The sequence below is a fragment of the Simochromis diagramma genome, unplaced genomic scaffold, assembly GCF_900408965.1.
Source record: "Simochromis diagramma unplaced genomic scaffold, fSimDia1.1 OVJJ01000445.1, whole genome shotgun sequence".
Lineage (NCBI taxonomy): Eukaryota > Metazoa > Chordata > Actinopteri > Cichliformes > Cichlidae > Simochromis > Simochromis diagramma.
Window position 1 is genome coordinate 227370 of NW_024387269.1, and position 22213 is coordinate 249582.

The window sequence follows — 22213 nt, forward strand, 5'->3', positions numbered from 1 at the left end:
TAAAAGCAATGAAGCCACCATAGAGTTGTATGTTAACCAGAGATGGGCAGCAGATTTATCAGTCAGCTTAAACCAAAACTTCTGGTCTCAGGTATGCTTAAAAACCTTTAAATTGATTAAAAATCCCAGTCTGCAATTAATACAGTACAAAATACTACATAGAGTGCAATATACAGGTCATCGGATGTTCAAGATGGGCTTTACATCTTCGAACAACTGCTCACACTGTCAAGACAATACACCAGACAATTACATCCACGCTCTTTGGTTCTGTCCACCAGTGCAGAAGTTTTGGCACGAGATATGTGAAGACTTATCAAAGTGTCTGAAATGTAAAATTCCAACCTCCCCTTTAGTATGCTTGTTGGGAAAATTGGATGAGGTCACTACAGAAACTAATACAGTCCACATGGTTTTTACTGCCCTATGCATCGCCAAGAAAACGGTCCTCATGAACTGGAAAAATAAAAATAATCTTAATTCTAGCCAATATAGAAACCTTCTAATAGATCACATTAGTCTCGATATACAGTAGCCTCTGCCACCACATTAGATCAATCCCTCTGGGCTCCTTTGATCGGCTCCATCACCTAGCGGGGGTAGGGGGTCGTGGTTTGGTCCCGCCTTAGCTACTGTGGTTGATATGGAGTTGGGACGGGCTTAGGGCGCCTGGAGGACCCCTAGAGATGTTATCCCTGGAGGGCTTACCCCGGGGGTTGTGTTCATAACCTGGTTAGTGGCTCTGGTCGCTCTCAGAGGTTGTTCTCCTCGTGGCTGCGTGCAGCGGGGCTGGAGGATGGTCTGTACTGGTGGATGTAGGTTACTGGCCTGGTGGCCTGGCTGCCCCTGAGTGGATCCGGGGCAGGCGTGGGGGTTTTGGGGTTCGGGGGTGCTTCGCCTCCGTGCTAGGGCTCTGGCTGGGCCTTGGGGGCTTCGGTCCTCGTCGGTGTGTCACCGAGGTTGTGGGCGGGTGGGTGCACAAGGGCTCAGCCCTGGCGCAGGGGGCCTCTTGTGCATCGGCCTAACTGGGGGGCTCTTCAACTGGCGGGGAGGTTGTTCCATCCTTGCAGGAGTCCACTCTGCAGGTGGGGGAGAGACATAGGAGAGGTGGAGAATAAACTTAACCTGGGTGTCTGTTGTCTTGTGTAGTCTGGGAGACGATTGAATGTTGGGGTGGGTACAGTTTCCTCTGCGGTGGGGTAGGGTGGGCTGCCCCGGGTCCTGTGGGGCTTGGCAGTGCTACCGTAGGCCCCGGTCTGGATGGACCTGGGCTCCCTTGCCTTGGTGGGTACCAGAGGACGGGGGTGCCTACTGGGGTCAGCGGGGGAGCTGGCCCTAGGGAGGGGCATCCTCCCCTCCCTCCTTTTCCTCCCCATCCCCGACTACCTCCCTCTTCCCGCTCCACCACACTCACCCACACAGGTAGGGCCTTGGGGTGCGGGTGTGTCACAAGGGTGCAGGGGAGACATCCCCCCCCCTCTGTCCCCTTCTGGCCACCTGTGCCTCAATTTTATCTCACAACTTAGACATCCACATTACTCACACTCTCATAACACACACATATATATAGGGCCTTGAGGGTGGGCACGTTAACGGCGTCCAGTGGACAGTCTGTGTACTCAAACCTACCTCTGGCGCTGGTGCCCACCTCTCAATTTTAAATCCATGTAGACATTGAGGGTTCTCGGGAGGGGCCGTGCTAACACCTGCTGCTCTCTGGCAGCAGCACCATGCTCTCCCTTGTTTTAAATGCACTTTAGAACAACACGCAGCAACACTACACATGAGCGGGAGATGGGAGGTATGGGGTCTTCACACACTCCCGTTCTCTGCTAGCCATCGGGGCGGGGGGGCTGGGAGGAGATGTTAGCTGTCCGATTGGCCTCCCTGCTGCTGTGCAGCCTGGGACGGTCTGCTTGCCTCCACCCCGGGGGGAAGGGTAACATCTCTTGGGTCTGGGTTCTGTTTCCCCCTCTGGGGGCGAGGGTACCTGGACCCGGGGTATAGAGTATGTTTGGGGAGTGTGATTGTGTGTACATGTCCATTTATGTCAATCCTTACGTTGGGTGAGTGCTGAGTGTTTGTATATGTGTGCATGAGGGTGGGAATGCATGTTTGTGTCTGTGTGTGCCTGTTTGTCTGTGTCTATATGTCAGGTCGGGTCTTAGACTCCACCTTTCTGGGAACTCCCAGGCCCTCCAAGGCCTATCTCCCCTCACCACACTCCCTGCCGGTGACTGATTCCCTCAGGGGTTGGTGCATTGGTGGTTCTTGGTGTCCGGGGCTGGGCACTCAGGTATGTACCGGCTCACTCCCAGTGGCTACCTGGCGGGGCCTGGCGCCTGTTGCTCGGTCAGGCCTCCTCCGGGGTGCGGGGGGCCCTCGGGCCTCCGGCCTCTGGGCCTGCGGCTCGGTTCACTCTGGCACAGCTGGCTGCCGGCAGAGCCGGCGGGCACGCCGGTGCAGCCCCCTCTAGCTTCTTCTCGGTGGCTACTGGGTGACGCCTCGTCTGGGGATCCTCAGCCCTTCCCATGAGGGTGGCACGGATGCCCCTCCGGTGGTCCTCCTTGGGCTCTCGCACTCTGAGGCCTCTGGATGTCTGGGGCCTGGATCTCCTCCATGCCTGCTTCATGCCCTGGGGGACGGGGCTATGGCTCGCTACATCCTCTTGCAGACCATTACATGTGGAAGCCATTTGAATACAAGCACGCTGATCCACACAGGTATGCACACGCGTGTTCACTGTTCGTAGACTTAAATTACACCTTTCTTGGCTTCTACTTCAAAGCACATTGTGCGCTGTCTGTCCTGCGTGCTGCACAACAACATTGAATATTTAGTATTTACTGCTGTTTACACTTAGCTAGATTAATGCGATGGTGTTGTGTTTAGTATGTTGCTTTGGTTTTTTGTTTTTTTTTGCTTGTTTTCTATTCTTCTTCTCTCAACAGGTGATCCAGGAGATTTTTTTTTCTCCCCCACTTTCTCACTGTCCCTCTCCCCTTCTGTTTTTCCTTTCCTTTCTCTTTCTCTCTCCCTTTCCTATCCCTCACTCATGTCTGTCCCGTCTGTAACATCTGAAAATAAAATATAATAAATAATAAAAACAAAGGTCGATCAAATGGACCAATATGGCAATGCCACGATGATCCATTTGGCAAAGTAAATCCATTGGGTATCTTTGTTGGTCTTCAGACAACAATTCTGATGGCTAAAGAACCAAATGGGACAGGCAAAAAAAACCCCCAAAAAAACCCAAAAAACCCAGAGATGGGCAGTAACGCGTTTCGAGTAACGAGTAAAGTAAGGGATTACTATTGCAAAAAAGGTAATTAGATTACTGTTACTTTCCAGTTAGTACGCTGCGTTACTGCGTTACTAAAACCGTGATTTTTTTGCGAGAGTGTCTCGTGACAGTGACGTAAGCGAGTGTGATGTTTGTGGCAACAGCTGTGTGCAGATCAACAATGGATAATATAACAAGTGTGGCAGAGAGTGTGAGCGTGCAGCGTTTAAAGCGTGGAAGTACTGACCTTACTTTGAGTTTGATTCTGTAAAAAGTGACAAAATCATTAGCGTCCGCTGTTCACTGCGTGGGAAGAAAATTTCTTTTTACAGCGAAACAAACCCCTAAACGTCCGAGCAAGCACCGACAGTGCGCTGCCACGGGAATGTGAAATTCACAGAGAAACTGCCGTATCCTTCCACTGACCGCTGCGGCTCACCTGCACCAGGGCAAATATCCGCCTGCCCACTCCTGCTTTTGTTAGGATGCCTGGGTCGTTGACCCAGGGGTTTTGAGTTTATTATATTATTTATACTTTCTAGTCTTTGGTTTCTTTGAGTTCTGTCTTATAGTTTATGTCTCTGTCTTCTCTAGCTGCTCTGTCTCCCCTGTCAGCTGTATCCCCTTGTCTAGTTCGCGTCTCTGTGTGTCCTTAGTGGCTATATCCCCGTGTCCAGTCAGTGTCTGTGTCTGCCCTGGTCCCACGTCTCTGTTCCCTCTGTTGCAGTGCGTGCGAGTCTGTGTCTTTGTTCAGTTTGTGTTATGTGTTTCCTGTTTTACTTTGAAAGTCCATGTCTGATGTTAATGTGTCTGGTTTTGCTTCCCCTTGTCTCGTTAGGCCTGATTTGCCCCAGCTGTGTTTCCCTCCTGTTACCCATTCCCTGATTGCTCCCTCTGTGTATTTAAGCCCTGTGTTTCTCTGTGTCCGTGTCGCAATCTACCGTTTTCCTAGCTGTGTGTTCTGTCATTCCTCCAGTTTAAGTTTGTTTTGAGTTTTTTCAGTTATGTTATATTTTGAGTACCAAATTAAAGCCTTTTTGAGTTCACGACTGTCTCCGGAGTCTGCACCTTGGGTCCTATTCCTGTCTGCACACAGCCACACCTAACAGAAGATCGCGACCAGAACATGGACCCTGCAGACTCCTTTTTCTCAGAGTTCAGCGGCGAGATGGAGCGGCTGGTGAGCCTGCTCGACCGCATCGCCCAGTCCTCGGATTTAAGGACCATGGCAGTGGGGCTGAGCGCGGTGGAGGCCATCATTCGGCATAATCCCCGGCTTAGCCAGTTTGCTAAGGACACTGAGTTGGGGAACACCATAACTGCCTGGAGAGAGCAAGTCAGGGCTTGTGAGCTTGCTCTCTCCCTCACTACATCTTCCCCACCGCTGCCGCAGGGCAACGCACACTCTGCCTCATCGCCACTGCAGGCTTCCTCCCCTTCCTCACGCCAGCTGGGACCTTGTTCGCCTGTCCGTTCGCCTGCCTTTTTTCTGGCGGCTGTGTGGTCGGAGGATGAGGAGGAGGTCTCCGTTTCTCCACCGGTTCCTGTTCCCTCGTCTAAAAGGAAGCGACGCCACCGTCGCTCCTCTCCTCGGTCATCCGTTCAGCCTCACGCCTCGTCAGCTGGAGGACCCGAGGAGCCCGTTCAGTCTCACGCCACGTCAGCTGGAGGGCCCGAGGAGCCCGTTCAGCCTCACGCCTCGTCAGCTGGAGGGCCCGAGGAACCCGTTCAGCCTCACGCCACGTCAGCTGGAGGGCCCGGGGAGCCCGTTCAGCCTCACGCCTCATCAGCTGGAGGGCCCGAGGAGCCCGTTCAGCCTCACGCCACGTCAGCTGGAGGGCCCGGGGAGCCCGTTCAGCCTCACGCCACGTCAGCTGGAGGGCCCGGGGAGCCCGTTCAGCCTCACGCTACGTCAGCTGGAGGGCCCGGGGAGCCCGTTCAGCTTCCTGTCTCCGCTGGAGGGTCCGAGGGGCCCGTTCAGCCACCTGTCTCCGCTGGAGGGTCCGAGGAACCGCTTCAGCCACCTGTCTCCGCTGGAGGGTCCGAGGAACCGCTTCAGCCACCTGTCTCCGCTGGAGGGTTCGAGGAACCGCTTCAGCCGTCTCTTCCTGCTGGAGGATCCGAGGGGCCAGTTCAGCCTCCTGTCTCTGCTGGAGGGTCCGAGGGGCCCGTTCAGCCACCTGTCTCCGCTGGAGGGTCCGAGGGGCCCGTTCAGCCACCTGTCTCCGCTGGAGGGTCCGAGGAACCGCTTCAGCCGTCTCTTCCTGCTGGAGGATCCGAGGGGCCCGTTCAGCCTCTTGCCTCGTCAGCTGGGGGTCCGGGAGGACCCAGCCAGCACGTCCCAGTGTCTGCTGATGGTTCTGGCGAGGCCGTTCAGCCACCACCGGCTCCACCGCCTGGTCCGGCCTCCGAGTCTGCAGCTCCGTCTGGTCCGGCCTCCGAGTCTGCAGCTCCACCTGGTCCTGCATCTGCAGCTCCGCCTGGTCCGGCCCCCGAGTCTGCAGCTCCGCCTGGTCCGGCCTCAGCCTCTGTAGTTCCGCCTGGTCCGGCCTCCGAGTGTTCAGCTTCGTCTGCTCCTGAGGTCTCCATGCTGTCTGTTCCTGCACGTCCTGTCCGGCCTGCACGTCCTGTCCGGCCTGCACGTCCTGTCCGGCCTGCACGTCCTGCACGGCCTGCACGTCCTGCATCTGTCCGGCCTGCACGTCCTGCACGTCCTGCACGTCCTGCTCGTCCTGTCCGGCCTGCTCGTCCTGCACGTCCTGTCCGGCCGATGACTGGACGTCATTGCCGTCATGGACGGCCCCCTGAACTACGTCGCCGTCGGTGCCTCCCGCCCGGCCAGCCTCCTGATCTGCTCGGTCGCCGTCGGTGCCTCCCGCCCGGCCGGCCTCCTGATCTGCTCCGTCGCCACCGGTGCCTTCCGCCTGGCCGGCCTCCTGACCTGTTTTCTGGGCTATTGGACCATCAGCCTCCGGGCCGCCCCCCTGACCTGCCCGGGTTTGGACTAACGGCACGTTAGCCTCCAGCCCCCCTGAACTTTTTTGAGACTATTGCCTGGGCCTCTGCGCCTTTCGTGAGCTCTTTTGTTTGTTTGCTTTTGGACTATGCCTGGGCCTTGGTGCTGTTGTTTTGGACTTTGTTCCTGTGTTTTGTTCTGTTGCTTTCCAGGCTCCGTTGTTTGTTCTTTTTTTTGTTTCTGGCTCCTTGTTTGGTTTTGTTTCGAGCCCTCCATCCTGTTTCCCCCGCCGCCCACCCTGGTTGGGTTGTTTTTTTTTGTTTTTTTTTGATGTTTTGGTTTGGGCTGTCTGGAAGCCAGCCCTTAAGGGGGGGGTACTGTTAGGATGCCTGGGTCGTTGACCCAGGGGTTTTGAGTTTATTATATTATTTATACTTTCTAGTCTTTGGTTTCTTTGAGTTCTGTCTTATAGTTTATGTCTCTGTCTTCTCTAGCTGCTCTGTCTCCCCTGTCAGCTGTATCCCCTTGTCTAGTTCGCGTCTCTGTGTGTCCTTAGTGGCTATATCCCCGTGTCCAGTCAGTGTCTGTGTCTGCCCTGGTCCCACGTCTCTGTTCCCTCTGTTGCAGTGCGTGCGAGTCTGTGTCTTTGTTCAGTTTGTGTTATGTGTTTCCTGTTTTACTTTGATAGTCCATGTCTGATGTTAATGTGTCTGGTTTTGCTTCCCCTTGTCTCGTTAGGCCTGATTTGCCCCAGCTGTGTTTCCCTCCTGTTACCCATTCCCTGATTGCTCCCTCTGTGTATTTAAGCCCTGTGTTTCTCTGTGTCCGTGTCGCAATCTACCGTTTTCCTAGCTGTGTGTTCTGTCATTCCTCCAGTTTAAGTTTGTTTTGAGTTTTTTCAGTTATGTTATATTTTGAGTACCAAATTAAAGCCTTTTTGAGTTCACGACTGTCTCCGGAGTCTGCACCTTGGGTCCTATTCCTGTCTGCACACAGCCACACCTAACAGCTTTACAGGTGAAAATAGAGCAACAGGACCGCTAGTCTTTGATTTTATTTATTTTCTGCTGTGTTTTACGTGCATCTATTTGAAAGACTGAGTGTAAACGCAAAAAAGCTATTTTATTTTATGTGCTGGAATGTGCAGAAAATAGGTTTAAATGCTAAACAAATTTCTTCCAGTCAGTGAATGTTGCATATAATTTAATGTTTGCTTGATGCATAAAGTTAAAAGATTAAAATTAATAAAACAAGTTTTAAAAAGAGACTTTTTCATTTGATTACATTTTGTATGATGGATTATGCAGAAAAAGTAGAATTGGGCTAAAAGATCTATTGCTTTATTACCTGTTCAGGGGATAAATCATGTTTTAAAAAGTAACTAAGTAACTAAAGACTTTTGAAAATAAGTAATCAGTAAAGTAACGGGATTACTTTTTTGGGAAGTAATCAGTAATTAGTTACTGATTACTTTTTTCAAGTAACTTGACAGACACTGGTCAAAGGAGCTTGCAAAGAAAAGCGTCTGGACTTCTTTAAGTTGCTTGAAGACGTTTCACCTCTCATCCGAGAAGCTTCTTCAGTTCTAAGGTCAAATGGTGGAGAGTCCCAGATATAAACCTAGTGGGAGTAACCCCCCACAGAGGGACAAAAGGACCCCCTGATGATCCTCTAGTCGCCTGAGCCAAGGTGTGAAACTGGGCGTGGGTCCAAATCAGCCAGAGTTTCGGGTGTGTTCATTGTGAAACCTGGCCCCACCTTATCATGCGAATTCCTGAGGTCAGATGGCCCAGGATGTGAGTGGGCGTTAAGGCGTCTGGGAAGGGATCTCAAAACTGGATTATAGATGGCAGAGAGTTGGTGTCGTAAACCCCCGCCTCTGTTCAAAGATGGTCGCTCACAGTGTTTTATTATTTATTTATTTAGGACAGTGCATGTTAATGAACATAAATGTAAAAAAAAAAAATTACATGAATGTAAACATACCAGATTATAGCCAAGGGCTAATTTCCATCTGTTGTCCTTAAGCATAAAAATAGACATAATAATTCATAAAAATTCATCATTCATTCATAATAAAAATTCCATCACCAAACTTACACATACACACCATTCTGTTCCCAAATAAAACATTAAAACTATACAACTTATACATGATCACACACTTGATTTGTCCATAACCAGTTTTTAACCTTTGCCTTAAACAAATTGAATGTCGAGCATTCTCTAATGGGTTGAGGAAGACTGTTCCACAGATGGCCACCCTGGACAGAAAGGACGTTCTGCCCAAATGCTGTCCGTCTGTGGGGTATAAACAAGTCTCCTCGGATTGTAGCTCGAGTGGTCCTGTCTGAGCTTTCTTTATGCCTAATGAACTGCTTTAGTGGTGGTGGACATAGATGGCTTCTTTCACTCCTCTTTCAAACCATCTGTCCTCTCTGTCCAAAATGTGAACATTGGCATCCTCGAAAGAGTGTCCTTTATCCTTAAGATGCAGATGGACTGCTGAGTCTTGTCCTGTGGAGGTGGCTCTTCTGTGTTGTGCCATGCGCTTGTGAAGTGGCTGTTTGGTCTCTCCAATGTAGAGGTCTGAGCATTCCTCGCTGCACTGTACAGCATACACCACATTGTTAAGTTTGTGTCTTGGCGTTTTGTCTTTCGGGTGAACCAGTTTCTGTCTGAGCGTGTTGCTGGGTCTGAAATACACTGGGATGTCATGCTTGGAGAAAACTCTCCTGAGTTTCTCTGATACACCGGCTACATAGGGGATGACAATGTTGTTGCGTCTGTCCTCCTTATCCTCCCTCGCTGGTGTCTGGTCTTCTTTTCTCTGCCTCTTTGCTGACTTTAAGAATGCCCATTTAGGATAGCCGCACGTTTTGAGTGCTTCCTTTACATGTGTGTGTTCCTTCTTTTTTCCTTCAGGCTTAGAGGGAACATGTTCTGCCCGGTGGTGTAGGGTCCTAATTACTCCAAGTTTGTGTTCCAAAGGGTGATGGGAGTCAAAGAGGAGGTACTGGTCCCGTGTGTGTGGGCTTCCGGTAAACTTCGATGTTGAGTTTGCCGTTCTCTTCAATGTGCACAGCGCAGTCCAGGAACGGCAAACAGTTGTCCTTTGTGTCTTCCCTGGTGAACTTGATGTTTTTATCCACAGCGTTAATGTGCGCAGTGAAGGATTCCACCTCTTGTGTCTTGATTTTGACCCAGGTGTCGTCCACATATCTGTACCAGTGGCTGGGTACTCTTCCTTTGAAAGAGCCAAGAGCCTTCCTTTCCACTTCCTCCATGTAAAGGTTGGCTACAATAGGTGACACGGGGGAGCCCATGGCACAGCCATGTTTTTGTCTGTAAAAGCCTTCGTTGTACTTGAAATATGTAGTGGTGAGGCAGAGGTCTAACAGTGTGCAGATCTGATCGGGTGTGAAGTTGGTCCTGTCCTCCAAGGAGCTGTCTTCTTGTAGTCGTTTTCTGACAGTCTCCACGGCCTCCGTACTGTCAGAAAGACTGTCAGAAGTCAGAAAAACTCTGAACCGCCACTCGGATGACAGTCAGGACCCGTTCCCCGACCCAAAGGCACAGGGACCAAACCCTCTCGTTCACTGGGAGAAACCCAGACACACAGGGAGCAAGCCGAGGGGATACTAGGATACCCACCCTAGCCCGCCGCCTCTCACCAGGGGCAACTCCAGACTAGAGATGGCACGATACCACTTTTTTATGTCCGATACCGATACGAATATGAATCCGATATAGTGTGTTTTCTAATCAATAAAACTGTTTTTTTAATATCTTGCTGCATTTTGTATAAGTTCATACTCAAGTTTAAATAAACAACAACGTTAAAGCTATTCTGTTAGACCTGTATGTAAAAAAAAATACACTGCACCCAAAATATTTCATAGTTCAGCAATACTGATCAATCTAATAAACTTAAACCTGCTCCATTCTTCCTATTCTGGTATTTTAAAGAGTACTTAGGTTGCTTAATATTTCTGCTAACTAATAGGGTTGCAAACTCCCAGCAAAAAAATAAAATAAATAAAATAGGGAACCACCACCCACCCTCCACCTCATGATGCTTAATCGACGTAATCAACTTTAATTTGATGCAGTGTGAAAAAAAATGCACCAAAATTAATTATTTTTCAAGAATAATTAAATAGATTCAACATCTTTCTTCTACAGAACTGCAGACTGCACAGATGGTACCTTCCCAAAGGAAAAAGTAGTATAGCTTACTAGGGTATATTAGACTTAACAGTTACTATATACAGTAATGGACTTCTATATACTTTACATCAGATTAAAACTTTGGGTGTAAGATTCAGACAATTATTTATTAAAAGCTAGACATTTTAAATGAGAATAAGAAAGAAAAGTATGTCTTTGTGCCCCCCTTTTCCCTGTTTGTGTTTCCCCCTTTGTGAGTGTGGACGCTTCATCTCTTTGCTCTTTAAATGCTTTGCTTCTTGTATTGACTTTTATTGATTTTTATGCTGATTTTTTCCCTTTTTTCCGTATGAGCTTACCTGCGATAGCTTCTGGACACTTATAGATCATTAGGACCAAAGTGTTCTTAACAGAAACAGCAACATTTTTACAGTTACCTTATCCTCAGCGCTCCGTGTGTCTGTGGCCTAGACACAGCTGATTACAGCGTCTGGGCACCGAGCAGCCTCAATAGCCTGGAAAGGTGCTAACCGCTAGGCTAACTAGCAACAAGATGCCTTCCCTCTCCACAGATGACTACCACAGCCTCCTGCAGAAGATTGCAGTACTGGAGACAAAAATTCATCGCTTAGAAGTAAACGTGGAGGTAAATGGACTGTGTGGAAATGAAACAACCTTGCCTTTGATTCAAAACAATGGCGATGAGCAAGCTAGTACACAGCTAAGGAGCACAGATAACATGACCAAGAAAGTAGACTTTGTGCACTATTATAAATCCTCAAGCGATAATCCCCCCTTGGACTGTCTTGGTGCAAAACCAAGACATAAATCATGTCTCCTGGAAGGGGGAGGACGTATCACAGGCAGGGCACAGCGAGCTGAAATCTCTGAAACCGACTGGCCTTCACTTCCTACGAGACAGAGAAGCTCTTCTACCCCTGTATACGAGAGTGTGAGCAGGAGAGGAGGAGGGGTTGCTATTGCCAAATTCTTCACAGAAAAAATCCAAAAGATTAGACAAGCAATTGGTACATCAACAGCAGATCCAGACTATGTACTGTGTCCACCAAAAAACTGTTTAAACACCATGAAACAGTTTCACCCTATTAACAGCAAAGACCTGGAGAACATCTTAGGTCAGCTGAACTCCTCCTCTTGCTGTTTAGATGTCCTGCCAACACGTTTTTTCAAAAAGGTCTCAAAGACTTTGGAGTCAGACCTGTTACAGATCGTCAACTTTTCTTTGATGTCAGGTGTGTTTCCGGAACCACTAAAAACTGCTGTAATAAAACCTATACTGAAAAAGGACAATCTTGACAAGACACAAATGAACAACTACAGGCCGATCTCAAATCTCCCATTTTTAAGTGAGATCAATGAAAAAGCAGTTTCTCAACAGCTCAATTACTTCTTAAAACAGAATAACTGCTACGATGCCTTCCAGTCAGGTTTTAGACAGAACCACAGCACTGAAACCGCTCTGACCAAAGTGTTTAATGACATATGTCTGAATACAGACAGTGGAAAAATGTCAGTCTTAGTTTTACTGGATCTCAGTGCAGCATTTGACACAGTTGACCACAACATATTGCTCAAATGACTGGAGAACTGGGCAGGTCTTTCAGGAACTGTACTAAACTGGTTCAAAACATACTTAGAAAACAGGAAATACTTTGTATCAATAGGTAACTTCACATCTGAGCAGACAAGTATCACATGTGGAGTTCCCCAAGGTTCCATCTTGGGACCCCCTCTGTTTAACATTTATATGCTCCCACTGGCACAGATTATAAAGAACAACAAAATAAACTATCACAGCTATGCAGATGACACACAAATATATATCACAATGTCACCAGGAGCCCGAGGCCCTGTACAGGCTCTTGGTAAATGCATTGAGGAAATTAATGACTGGTTGTGCCACAATTTTCTCCAGCTAAACAAAAACAAAACTGAGGTAATAGTCTTTGGCGCCAAAGAAAAACGATTACAGGTCACCAGAGAACTTCAGTCTATACATCTAAAAACCACAAACCAGGCGAGAAATTTGGGTGTAGTGATGGATGCAGACCTAAACTTAGAAAAACACATTAAGACAATAACAAAATCAGCTTACTATCACCTCAAGAATATTTCAAGAATAAAAGATCTGATGTCTCAACAGGACCTGGAAAAACTAGTCCATGCATTCATCTTTAGTAGGCTTGATTACTGTAACAGCATCTTTACAGGTCTACCTAAAAAAATCAGTCAGACAACTACAGCTCATTCAGAACTCTGCTGCTCGAGTCCTCACTAAGACCAAAAAAGTGGACCACATCAGTCCAGCTCTGAGGTCTTTACACTGGCTGCCTGTCCATCAGAGGATAGACTTTAAAGTTCTGATGCTGGTCTATAAAGCTCTGAATGGTTTAGGACCAAAGTACATCAGTGACCTCCTGACCCAGTATGAACCTTCCAGATCCCTCAGGTCATCTGGATCCGGTCTTTTATCAGTTCCCAGAGTCAGAACCAGACACGGAGAAGCTGCATTCAGCTTTTATGCTCCTTATATCTGGAACAAACTCCCAGAAAGCCTCAGATCAGCTGAAACACTCAGTTTATTTAAATCCAGGTTGAAGACTCACCTGTTCTCAGCTGCATTTGAATAAAGCACCAAATCCACACTTTTAATCTTAAATTTCAAAACTAACATTTTAACTACTGATTTTATCTATTGTTCTGCTTTTATCTGTTTTGATTTTATATACTGTTTTGTTTGTTTGTTTGTTAATTAGTTAGTTAGTTTGTTTGCTTGTTTTAATCAATTTTAAATCATGCTTTTTATTTGTTTTTATTTCTAATGTCTCTGTAAAGCACTTTGAATCACCTTGTTGTTGAATTGCGCTATACAAATAAACTTGCCTTGCCTTGTTCATGCCCTATCGGCCCCCCTGGCTAAACTTTGCTAGATCCGCCCCTGCACAGTTACCAGCCGCCAGCTACGTAGAAAAAGATCAGCTTAACGCTGGAATGCTTTACAAACATTCAGAGATGAACTTACACACGTGTTTTACTTCTCTCTGGGATAACTTTGTCGGAGATGAAATGCTGGTTTGGTAGCGAGGCTACAAATACACACAGGCGCTCTATCACGTGACGCATACTGCTCTACGGTTATGAGCCGAGTTATGCCGTGTCACAAGTTTTGTGAGGTGCTTTTTTGATATTTAATGGATCGGATTACATTTTTTTATTTCTCTCCGATATCCGATCCAGTAATTTACGTCAGTATCGGACCCATACCAATATGTAATATCGGATCGGTCCATCTCTACTCCGGACTGAGACAGAGTCCAGCGCCTCTCCAGGTGACTGGTTCCAGAGCCCAAGCCGTGCGTTGAGGTGAGCCCGACTATATCTAACCGGTACCTCTCAACCTCACGCACTAAATCAGGCTCCTTCCCCACCAGAGAGGTGACATCCCATGTCCAGATTGCTAGTCTTGGTAGCCGGGGATTGGTTCGCAAGGGCTGCTGCCCAGCACACAATGCACCTGACCCCTACGGTGCCTTCTATGGGAGGTGGGCCTGCAAGAGGATGGGCCCATGTCCCTTATTTGGGCTGTGCCCAGCCGGGCACCCATTGACTAAGGCCCGGCCACCAGATGCTCACCCTCGGGCACCCTCCCCGGGCAGGGTGAACTGTTCCCTTGGTGTTCTACTCATAGGCATCTTCTGAATCACTCTTTGTCTGGTCCCTCAGCCAAGACCATTTTGCCATGGGAGACCCTACCAGGAGGCCCTACCAGGGGGCAGAAGCCCCCAGACAACATACCCCTGGGATCCTTGGGACACACAAACACAAACCCCTCCACCACGATAAGGTAGCAATTTGCGGAAGGGAGAAAATTGTCGGGTGGTGGAAGGTATAAGTTGAGGATGTCCTTAATCCCACTGGCACATCTTCCGTGGAGGAAGCAGAATCTGGGGATGAGGGGGATGACCCTCCAATCCCTGGGCACAAGGTCACTGAGGCAGTTAAACAACTTCTTGGTGGCAGAGCCCCTGGGGTCAATGAGGTCCGCCCTGAGTTCCTGAAAGCTCTGGATGTTGTAGGGATGTTGTGGTTGGCACGCCTCTACAGTATTGCGTGGAGATCAGGGGTGGTACCTCTGGATTGGCAGACCGGGGTGGTGGTTCCCATCTTTAAGAAAGGTGACCAGAGGGTGTGTTCCAACTATAGGGGGGGCACACACCTCAGCCTCCCTGGGAAAGTTTGTGCCAGGGTGCTGGAAAGGAGAGTCCGTCCGTTAGTCGAACCTCAGATACAGGAAGAACAATGCAGTTTTTGTCCTGGTCATGGAACACTGGACCAGCTCTTTATCCTCTCAAGGATACTTGAGGGTGCATGGGAGTTTGCCCAACCAGTCTACATGTGTTTTGTGGACTTGGAGAAGGCATTTGACCGTGTCCCTCAGAGTGTCCTATGGGAGGTGCTCCGGGAGTATGGAGTGTTTGGCCCATTGCTACGGGCCATTCAGTCCTTATACAACCATTGCAAGAGCTTGGTATGCGTAGCCGGCAATAAGTCGGACTTGTTCCTGAAGGGTGATGGACTCCGCCAGGGCTGCCTTTTGTCACAGATTCTGTTCGTAATTTTTATGGACAGAATATCTAGGCGCAGCCAAGTGGCGGAAGGCTTTTACCTGGGTAGTCTCAGAATCTCATCGCTGCTTTTCACAGATGATGTGGTTCTGTTGGGTTCATTGCGTGATGGCCTCCAGCTTGCACTGGAACGGTTTGCAGCCGAGTGTGAAGCGGTGGGAATGAGAATCAGCACCTCCAAATCTGAGGCCATGGTCCTCAGCCAGAATGGTAAATGGACTGATTCTTACATAGCGCTTTTCTACTCTCCCGGAGTACTCAAAGCGCTCTATACAACATGTCACATTCACCCAGTCACACCCATTCTCACAAGCACTTTCGCTCTACTTAGTGCTGTCTAACTACATTCACACACATTCATACTCCAATGGATGCATCGGAGAGCAACTTGGGGTTAGTATCTTGCCCAAGGATACATGACATGCAGACTGGAGGAGCCAGGGATCGAACCACCAACCTTCCGATCAGTAGGTGACCTGCTCTGCTTCCTCAGCTACAGCCACCCCAAAAAAAGTGTGGAGTGCCCACGCTGGATCAGGGACGAGTTCCTGGTCCAAGTGGAGGAGTTTAAGTATCTCGGGGTCTTGTTCATGAGTGACAGGAGAAGGGAGCGGGAGATCAACAGATGGATTGGTGCTGCGGCTGCAGTGATGCGGACGCTTTACCGGTCCGTTGTGGTGAAGAGAGAGCTGAGTGTAAAATTTCAATCTCAATTTACCGGTCGATCTACGTCTCTACCCTCACCTATGGTCACGAGCTGTGAGTAGTGACTGAAAGAACGAGATCGCGGATACAAGCGGCAGAAATGAGCTTTCCCTTATGGGTGGCTTGCCCTGTCCCTTAGAGATAGTGTGGGAAGTTCAGCCATCCGGGAGGGGCTCAGAGTAGAGCTGCTGCTCCTCCACATTGAAAGGAGCCAGTTGAGGTGGATCGGGCATCTGACAAGGATGCCCCCTGGGATGCCTAGGTGTGGTGTTCCTGGCATGTTCCAGCGGGAGGGAGCCCAAGGGCAGGTCAAGGACACGCTGGCGAGATTATATCTCTCGGCTGGCCTGGGAACGCCTTGGTGTTCCACCGGAAAAGCTGGAGGAGGTGGCTGGGGAAAGGGAGGGGTGGGCTTCTCTGCTTATGCCCCCGTGACCCAGCCCCGGATAAGCAGAAGAAGATGGATCGATGAATGGATGGATGGACGTTTGTGCTTCTGTTCTGGTTAATCAAATTCTACAGTTTTTTTTAGGTTTTCACTTTGGATTACTTAAAAACACATATAACACTAAGTGTCAATTTATGAATGCAGTTTGATAACCAAGCTTGCTAGCATTAGCTGATGACTTTGTACTCCACCTTCCAAATATGGCCACTTCTGGCTCTAAAAAGCAACATGATGCCCAAAAAACAAAAAAAAAAAAACAAACAAAAAAAACAAAAACAATACAATGTTAAGATTCAAATATAGGAGTATCGAAGGTAACAGGTAATGCCACTGTTGCTATCTATCCATGTTTTCAACCACTAGCCCTAACAGCATGGTATAAAGTGCAGTCCTTTATACCTTACCTTATCACTGGTCTCCATATTGTGATTGACTTCAGGGGAAACCTCATCGGTATTAGCCGTGCCTGAGTCTGAGGGACTCTGGGGAATCACAGGTCTCTTTTTGAAATACTGAACCACAAAAACAACCTAGGAAGAGATAGAAGAAAAGTTGAATACATTTGATCATTCAAAATTATTCCTTTCACACGGATCAACCATTTGGATTGCAAGTACTTCCCTGTTACTGCAGGGAAATAGAGCTCTATTATTTTTGTTTACATTGTTTCTGTGACCCAGATCTTTGTCCCCACTAAGACTGTTGTTCACGAAGTGGAAAAAATTAATTCATGTTCATCCATGCAAGCACAGCTTGTGTGTGTGAGAGTGTCCTGCAGCAGTTTAGTCCATTAGATCGGTTTTCTATTAAGGAAAGAGTCTAAATATGTTTGACCAAGTTACACAATGATGTGCAGAAGTAAGGTGCTGAACTTACTCTTGGAAAGATGAATTATTTTGAAAAGCTGCTTGAAAATGTGCTTTAAATTGTACAGTTTTTTCTGACTTTGAATAAATGACTAAAATTTCAGTAAAACTTGCCCTCCATCCAGCACCTGTACCTCTGAAGAACCAGGAAACAGGCAGGGATAATCATCACAGACCCCTCACACCCTGGACACAGACTCTTTGACCTGCTACCCTCTGGCAGATGGTATAGAAGCCTGCAGACTGGGACCAACCAACACAGGAACAGTTTCTTTCCCCTCGCCATCTCCCTCCTAAACAGTTGAACTGTCACACTGCTCCCACTCCTAGACTGCAACTGCACGTTATGTACATTCTGTGGTATTCATTTCTGTAATCCTGTATTATATATTTATATATTTATATATATATATATAAAAAATATATATATATAAAAATATAAGTGTTCGATCTTCAAACATTACATGTTCACTACAGCAGACCTAACACCACAGAGTACTGAAGGTTGAGGTTTTCTATGGGTTTACAAATAAGCAGTCATTTAACTTCAGGTTTGAGCTAGCATAAAATGCTGTGTTTATTGGCATATCTGTTTTTCATAATGACCCACTAATGAAGTCTACACTGATATGAATAAGTCTAATAATAACAGGAACTGACCAGAAAGACAGCAACAGCAGCACCAATGCCTTGTCCTGCTATAACATCACTCCAGTGGTTACGATATTCAGCCACTCTGTTGATGCCTGTTAGCAAAGCCAGACTGACCAATGAGAGGCTGACAAAGGGCCCAGCCAGACGCCCCACTGCAGATCCAACACAGGACATGATGTACATCTGAAAAGGAAGATTATTTCTCTGACACTTTAACCAAATATTACTTTATTGACATTGGTGAAGACTGTTGGATTATTTAAAGACAGATCTACTCACTGCCAAGTAAACAGCTAAGTAGACACTGAGTGCAGCCTCTTTGCAGGGAAATGTCTTCCTGGCTCTGATGATGTCATCAGGGTCACCAGTACAGCCATCTGACTGGCTCACAAAGAACGCTGTATCCTGGCAGCCGAGAGCAGTGTAATTGGGCTGGCACACAGACAGGAAGTAGGGAGCCAGACTTCCTGTGACCATCTGACCAGTACTAACAAAAATGTCTGTTGTAAACAAACCAAAGACAAAGACACCTACAGAAAGACACACAGGTGATATTTGTATACAACTTAAACCAACATAACTATTGCATAACTCACATAGGCTACATTATAGACGGTTCATTTAAATTCTGTGAAAATGGCCATTTTAAACATAGCTGATCCTAAAACGTTAGAAGAGAAACCATAATTGTGTTTAGCTCTACAGTAGCCCAGAACATTATTATAAGGACATTTTAAAAATGTCACAGACACGACAACTGGGTTAATCAATGGTGGGAATATTTTGGGCTGGTCTTACATTACCAAGGAAACGGACAGTCCTGCGCACCATGGGGTTAACATAGCAGCAGTCTCCCACGACAACAACCTTCTCCTGCTCATAAAAGTTGTTTGAGTTGTAGTAAAAGAGGAAGATGACTACTTCCACCCCTGAAATCTGAAAAAGAAGAAAAAAAAAAAACAGATTGAAAAACAAAATAAATTAAATAAGAATAAATTGGAGAAAATGTTAGCTGTAGTATACAGTACTGAAAAGTTTGCAGTAATGATGGCGTTGTCATATTCCAGTAATTTGCTGCAATGATGTAGCTTTGATTTTAAAAGTTACTATTAAATCAAAATTTTTATTTGTTCACATGTTTTTATGTGATATGTTATTGACATGCAGTAAAACCCATATCATGTGTCAGTATTAGCATTTGACATTTTGTTGAGAAAAAAAATATTGAAGGTTCATCCTCTGCTATTTTAGCCACGCACTAATTTTGACCCATTGAAGAGAAAACATCAGCAGAGCTAATGCAGAGGTGGGCGGGGCCTACCAAACAGCCACGTACAGCAACCACAAACAGCAGAAAAGACAAACACAGCCACCATGATGTTACCCTCCAGTTTGTGAAATCCCATTATGAAGCCTTATTGCACGTTTCATCTTCACCTTTTTAGTATTTTAAAATTATATGCGATGGGCGTGGTTCTGACTGCAACTCCGTTAACGTCGACTAACAACCCGTCAATCACACAATCAGGAAACATACACTGGATAATCATCCTCTCTGACACTTAAAATAACCACAATTTACAAAACTGACCATAAGCTCATCAGCAAAGTGTTTACAGAGGGTGAATATTAGAGACTGAGCCTGTGCAGGTATGGGAAAGACAATTTCCCAGCTGAACATCAGCTGATGTTCAGACTCAGTTTCCCCATGAATATCAGTATGGTGTGGAAGGAGGACAGAGCTTCCAGATAAAGGATACAGGTGGAACAACACCAACACATGGAGAAAGTTTGCACATATCCACTCGAACAGCATGCCTGCCTCACCCTGCCTTGAAGGTGGGGGGCTCAGAGATATTGATGACTTTGAGAAGGTGTTGTGGAACTTTGTTCCAGCACTGCTGAAATCACCTGCAGAGACCTGCTGCAATACTTATGTTCAATACTTATTTTACCTGCTGTGAAAGGCACAATAATGCATGGTTCCATCCACTGCAGATATCGACTAACTGACAGATACTAACAGTCCTTTAACATGCATAGCTTTCTGTAGCTCTATTGACTTACCAGTACAACAGGTAGTCCGCTCACCACAGAGTACAGTATTATAGGCGGCATGCGGCTGTTCTGCTCAGGTCCAGGATCAGGTTTGGTCAAAGTGGGATCTCTGCAAATGAAGCCCTGCTCTGCTGGACTGAAAGTGTCAGTGAACTCACAGTAGTAAACCAGCATGACTGTAGCAGCGAGTATCACCACCTGGAAGTACAGCATGATGGAGTCAGCATCGGTTACCACATTAGTCCAGTTGAACAGGAAAATCCAGCTTTTTGAGGTCTTTGCTGCTGATGTAATGAAGACAAAGTAGCCATTCAAATTTCAGTCACCATTTTTTTCCAAATCCAGTTTCAAGATTTCTGTTTTTTGTCACTATAATTGGAAATCCAGCCTTCACGGTTTATAACCCAGTTTTGGAACAATAAATGTCGAGCAATACAGAGGTTAGGCACAAAAATCTAAATGCAGACAGTGATGATGATTCTACTGATGACCAGGCTGTTAGAGGAAAGCCACAGTGACTCTGTGAGTGGGAAACCTGGTCCTTCCACTCCTGTGACTTTACTGAATCATCTGAGTGGACCGGCGAGTTCATTCTGTTTCAGTGAACAATCTCTAAAGAGTCACTTACAGTCTGTTGAACACAAACTCACTAAAGAGCAGGTCGAGTGAATGGGAGATAGCATTGAGAGCTTTTCAATACACGTCACAGGTTAGGTCAATAGACTGTAAATAAAAGATGAATGTAATCACGTGTCATCTGACATTTTAAAGTTTCTAAATGTGATTTTTTTTGTTGTGACAGCCATAGAGAACCAAACAAAAGAAGACAGTTTTTAAAAATTGTAAACATTTCAATTCATTTTGGGGTTTTGGTCATTTCTGTAACACCTCCAGAAAGTCTTTACTCCTATTTGGAGAAAGATCAAATAAATCTAAGCTTTGTTTAATCATTCTACCTCACTACAAAGAGCTACATAGTTGTTAAATGTATGCCTGACATGTCTACTTAGATCAAAAAACTGTTTCAAAAAGCTACTGAAAATAATGGGAAACCCATCTGATAACCCAGCCATGGGGGAGCCACAGGCCAGTGGAGTCCCAGTGCCAGTCCTAAGCCCAGATAAATGGGGAGGTTCCCTGGTACTCAGGTTGTTGTACTCTACTTATTGTATTATTTATTGTATTTTCTTATTACTTGTCATTTCTGTTTGTTAAAAAACAAAAACAAAAACCCCAACTATTTATTTATTACTAAAAAAAACAAAAAAACAAAACCCTTCCTCTTCTTCATTATTTTTGTTTCTTTTCACTCCGGGACCGTGTGTACATAATTTTGTTCCACCTCATGTTAACATGTGATGCGAATGACAAATAAAGCTCCTTGAATCCCTGTGTATGATCCACAAACAGGATACCCTTTATATGCTGGACATTATCTTACAATTTGTCACGTCCATAATAATATCCCTATAATATGAAGCATCTCGCATTATGCAATTAAAAATGACAGAAATCTCTATATCAATAACAAAGTAATTTATGATATGAAAAAGGTTCTTTGTTACATGTATTAGGTCCAAGTCAGTTTTTTTGTTTTGTTTTTTTAAATGTTTACTCCGGTATCGGGCATCCTGCACCAGCTATCCGATCTGGAGCGTAGCAGAGACATTTCTGCACTGCTCGGGGAAAGGCAAACTCAGAAACAGCGTTTACCTGTCGAGTTAGGCCAACTAGGACAAAAACAAACAAAACGAAGAAGAAAAAAAGACCAAATTAGATCTTAAATATGAATAACCTCTTGTCAATTGTCTTCAGCAGGGAGAAAGCATCTAAACTACTAGGCTGATTAATATGAAAGTCACAAGGCAGAAATCAGCAAACTGCTGCTTCACCGATTCCCAAAGAGCCATTAGTTGAATAGCTCAAAGCCTAATTTTCTAGAGATAAAATAAATAAGCCAAACCATTTGCAGTGAAATGTATTTCTATTCCGATTTGTTGGATCTTCCAACGATAGCCTGCTGTTGTATATTCAAGCAGAACATACAGCAGAAGGCCATTTTTAAGCAGTTTAACCAACTTGGACAATTTTTAAAGTTGTGGGTTACAAAAGTCCCCTAACCTCTAAGAACTTACCAGTGCTTCATTTGCCTCTAGTTCAATTCAATTCAATTCAATTTTATTTATATAGCGCCAAATCACAACATAAGTCGCCTCAAGGCGCTTCATAGATACAGAGAAAAACCCAACAATCATATGACCCCCTATGAGCAAGCACTTTGGCAACAGTGGGAAGGAAAAACTCCCTTTTAACAGGAAGAAACCTCCGGAAGAACCAGGCTCAGGGAGGGGCGGCCATCTGCTGCGACCGGTGGGGGTGAGAGAAGGAAGACAGGATAAAAGACATGCTGTGGAAGAGAGACAG

At 46.4% G+C, this 22213-nt stretch overlaps 1 protein-coding gene across 1 annotated transcript; it reads right to left on the minus strand.

Annotated features, from left to right (window-relative positions):
• Nucleotides 1–17498: 17498 nt before the first annotated feature.
• On the minus strand, nt 17499–21934 carry LOC120715544 (phospholipid phosphatase-related protein type 5-like). The gene is made up of 4 exons (XM_040002565.1): nt 19799–21934; nt 18535–18667; nt 18011–18261; nt 17499–17914 (listed from the first exon to the last, which is right to left on the minus strand). Exons 1-4 carry the CDS (start codon nt 20000–20002, stop codon nt 17717–17719), a joined length of 786 nt encoding a protein of 261 aa, XP_039858499.1. The 5' UTR covers nt 20003–21934; the 3' UTR covers nt 17499–17716.
• Between the last annotated feature and the right edge of the window lie 279 nt (nt 21935–22213).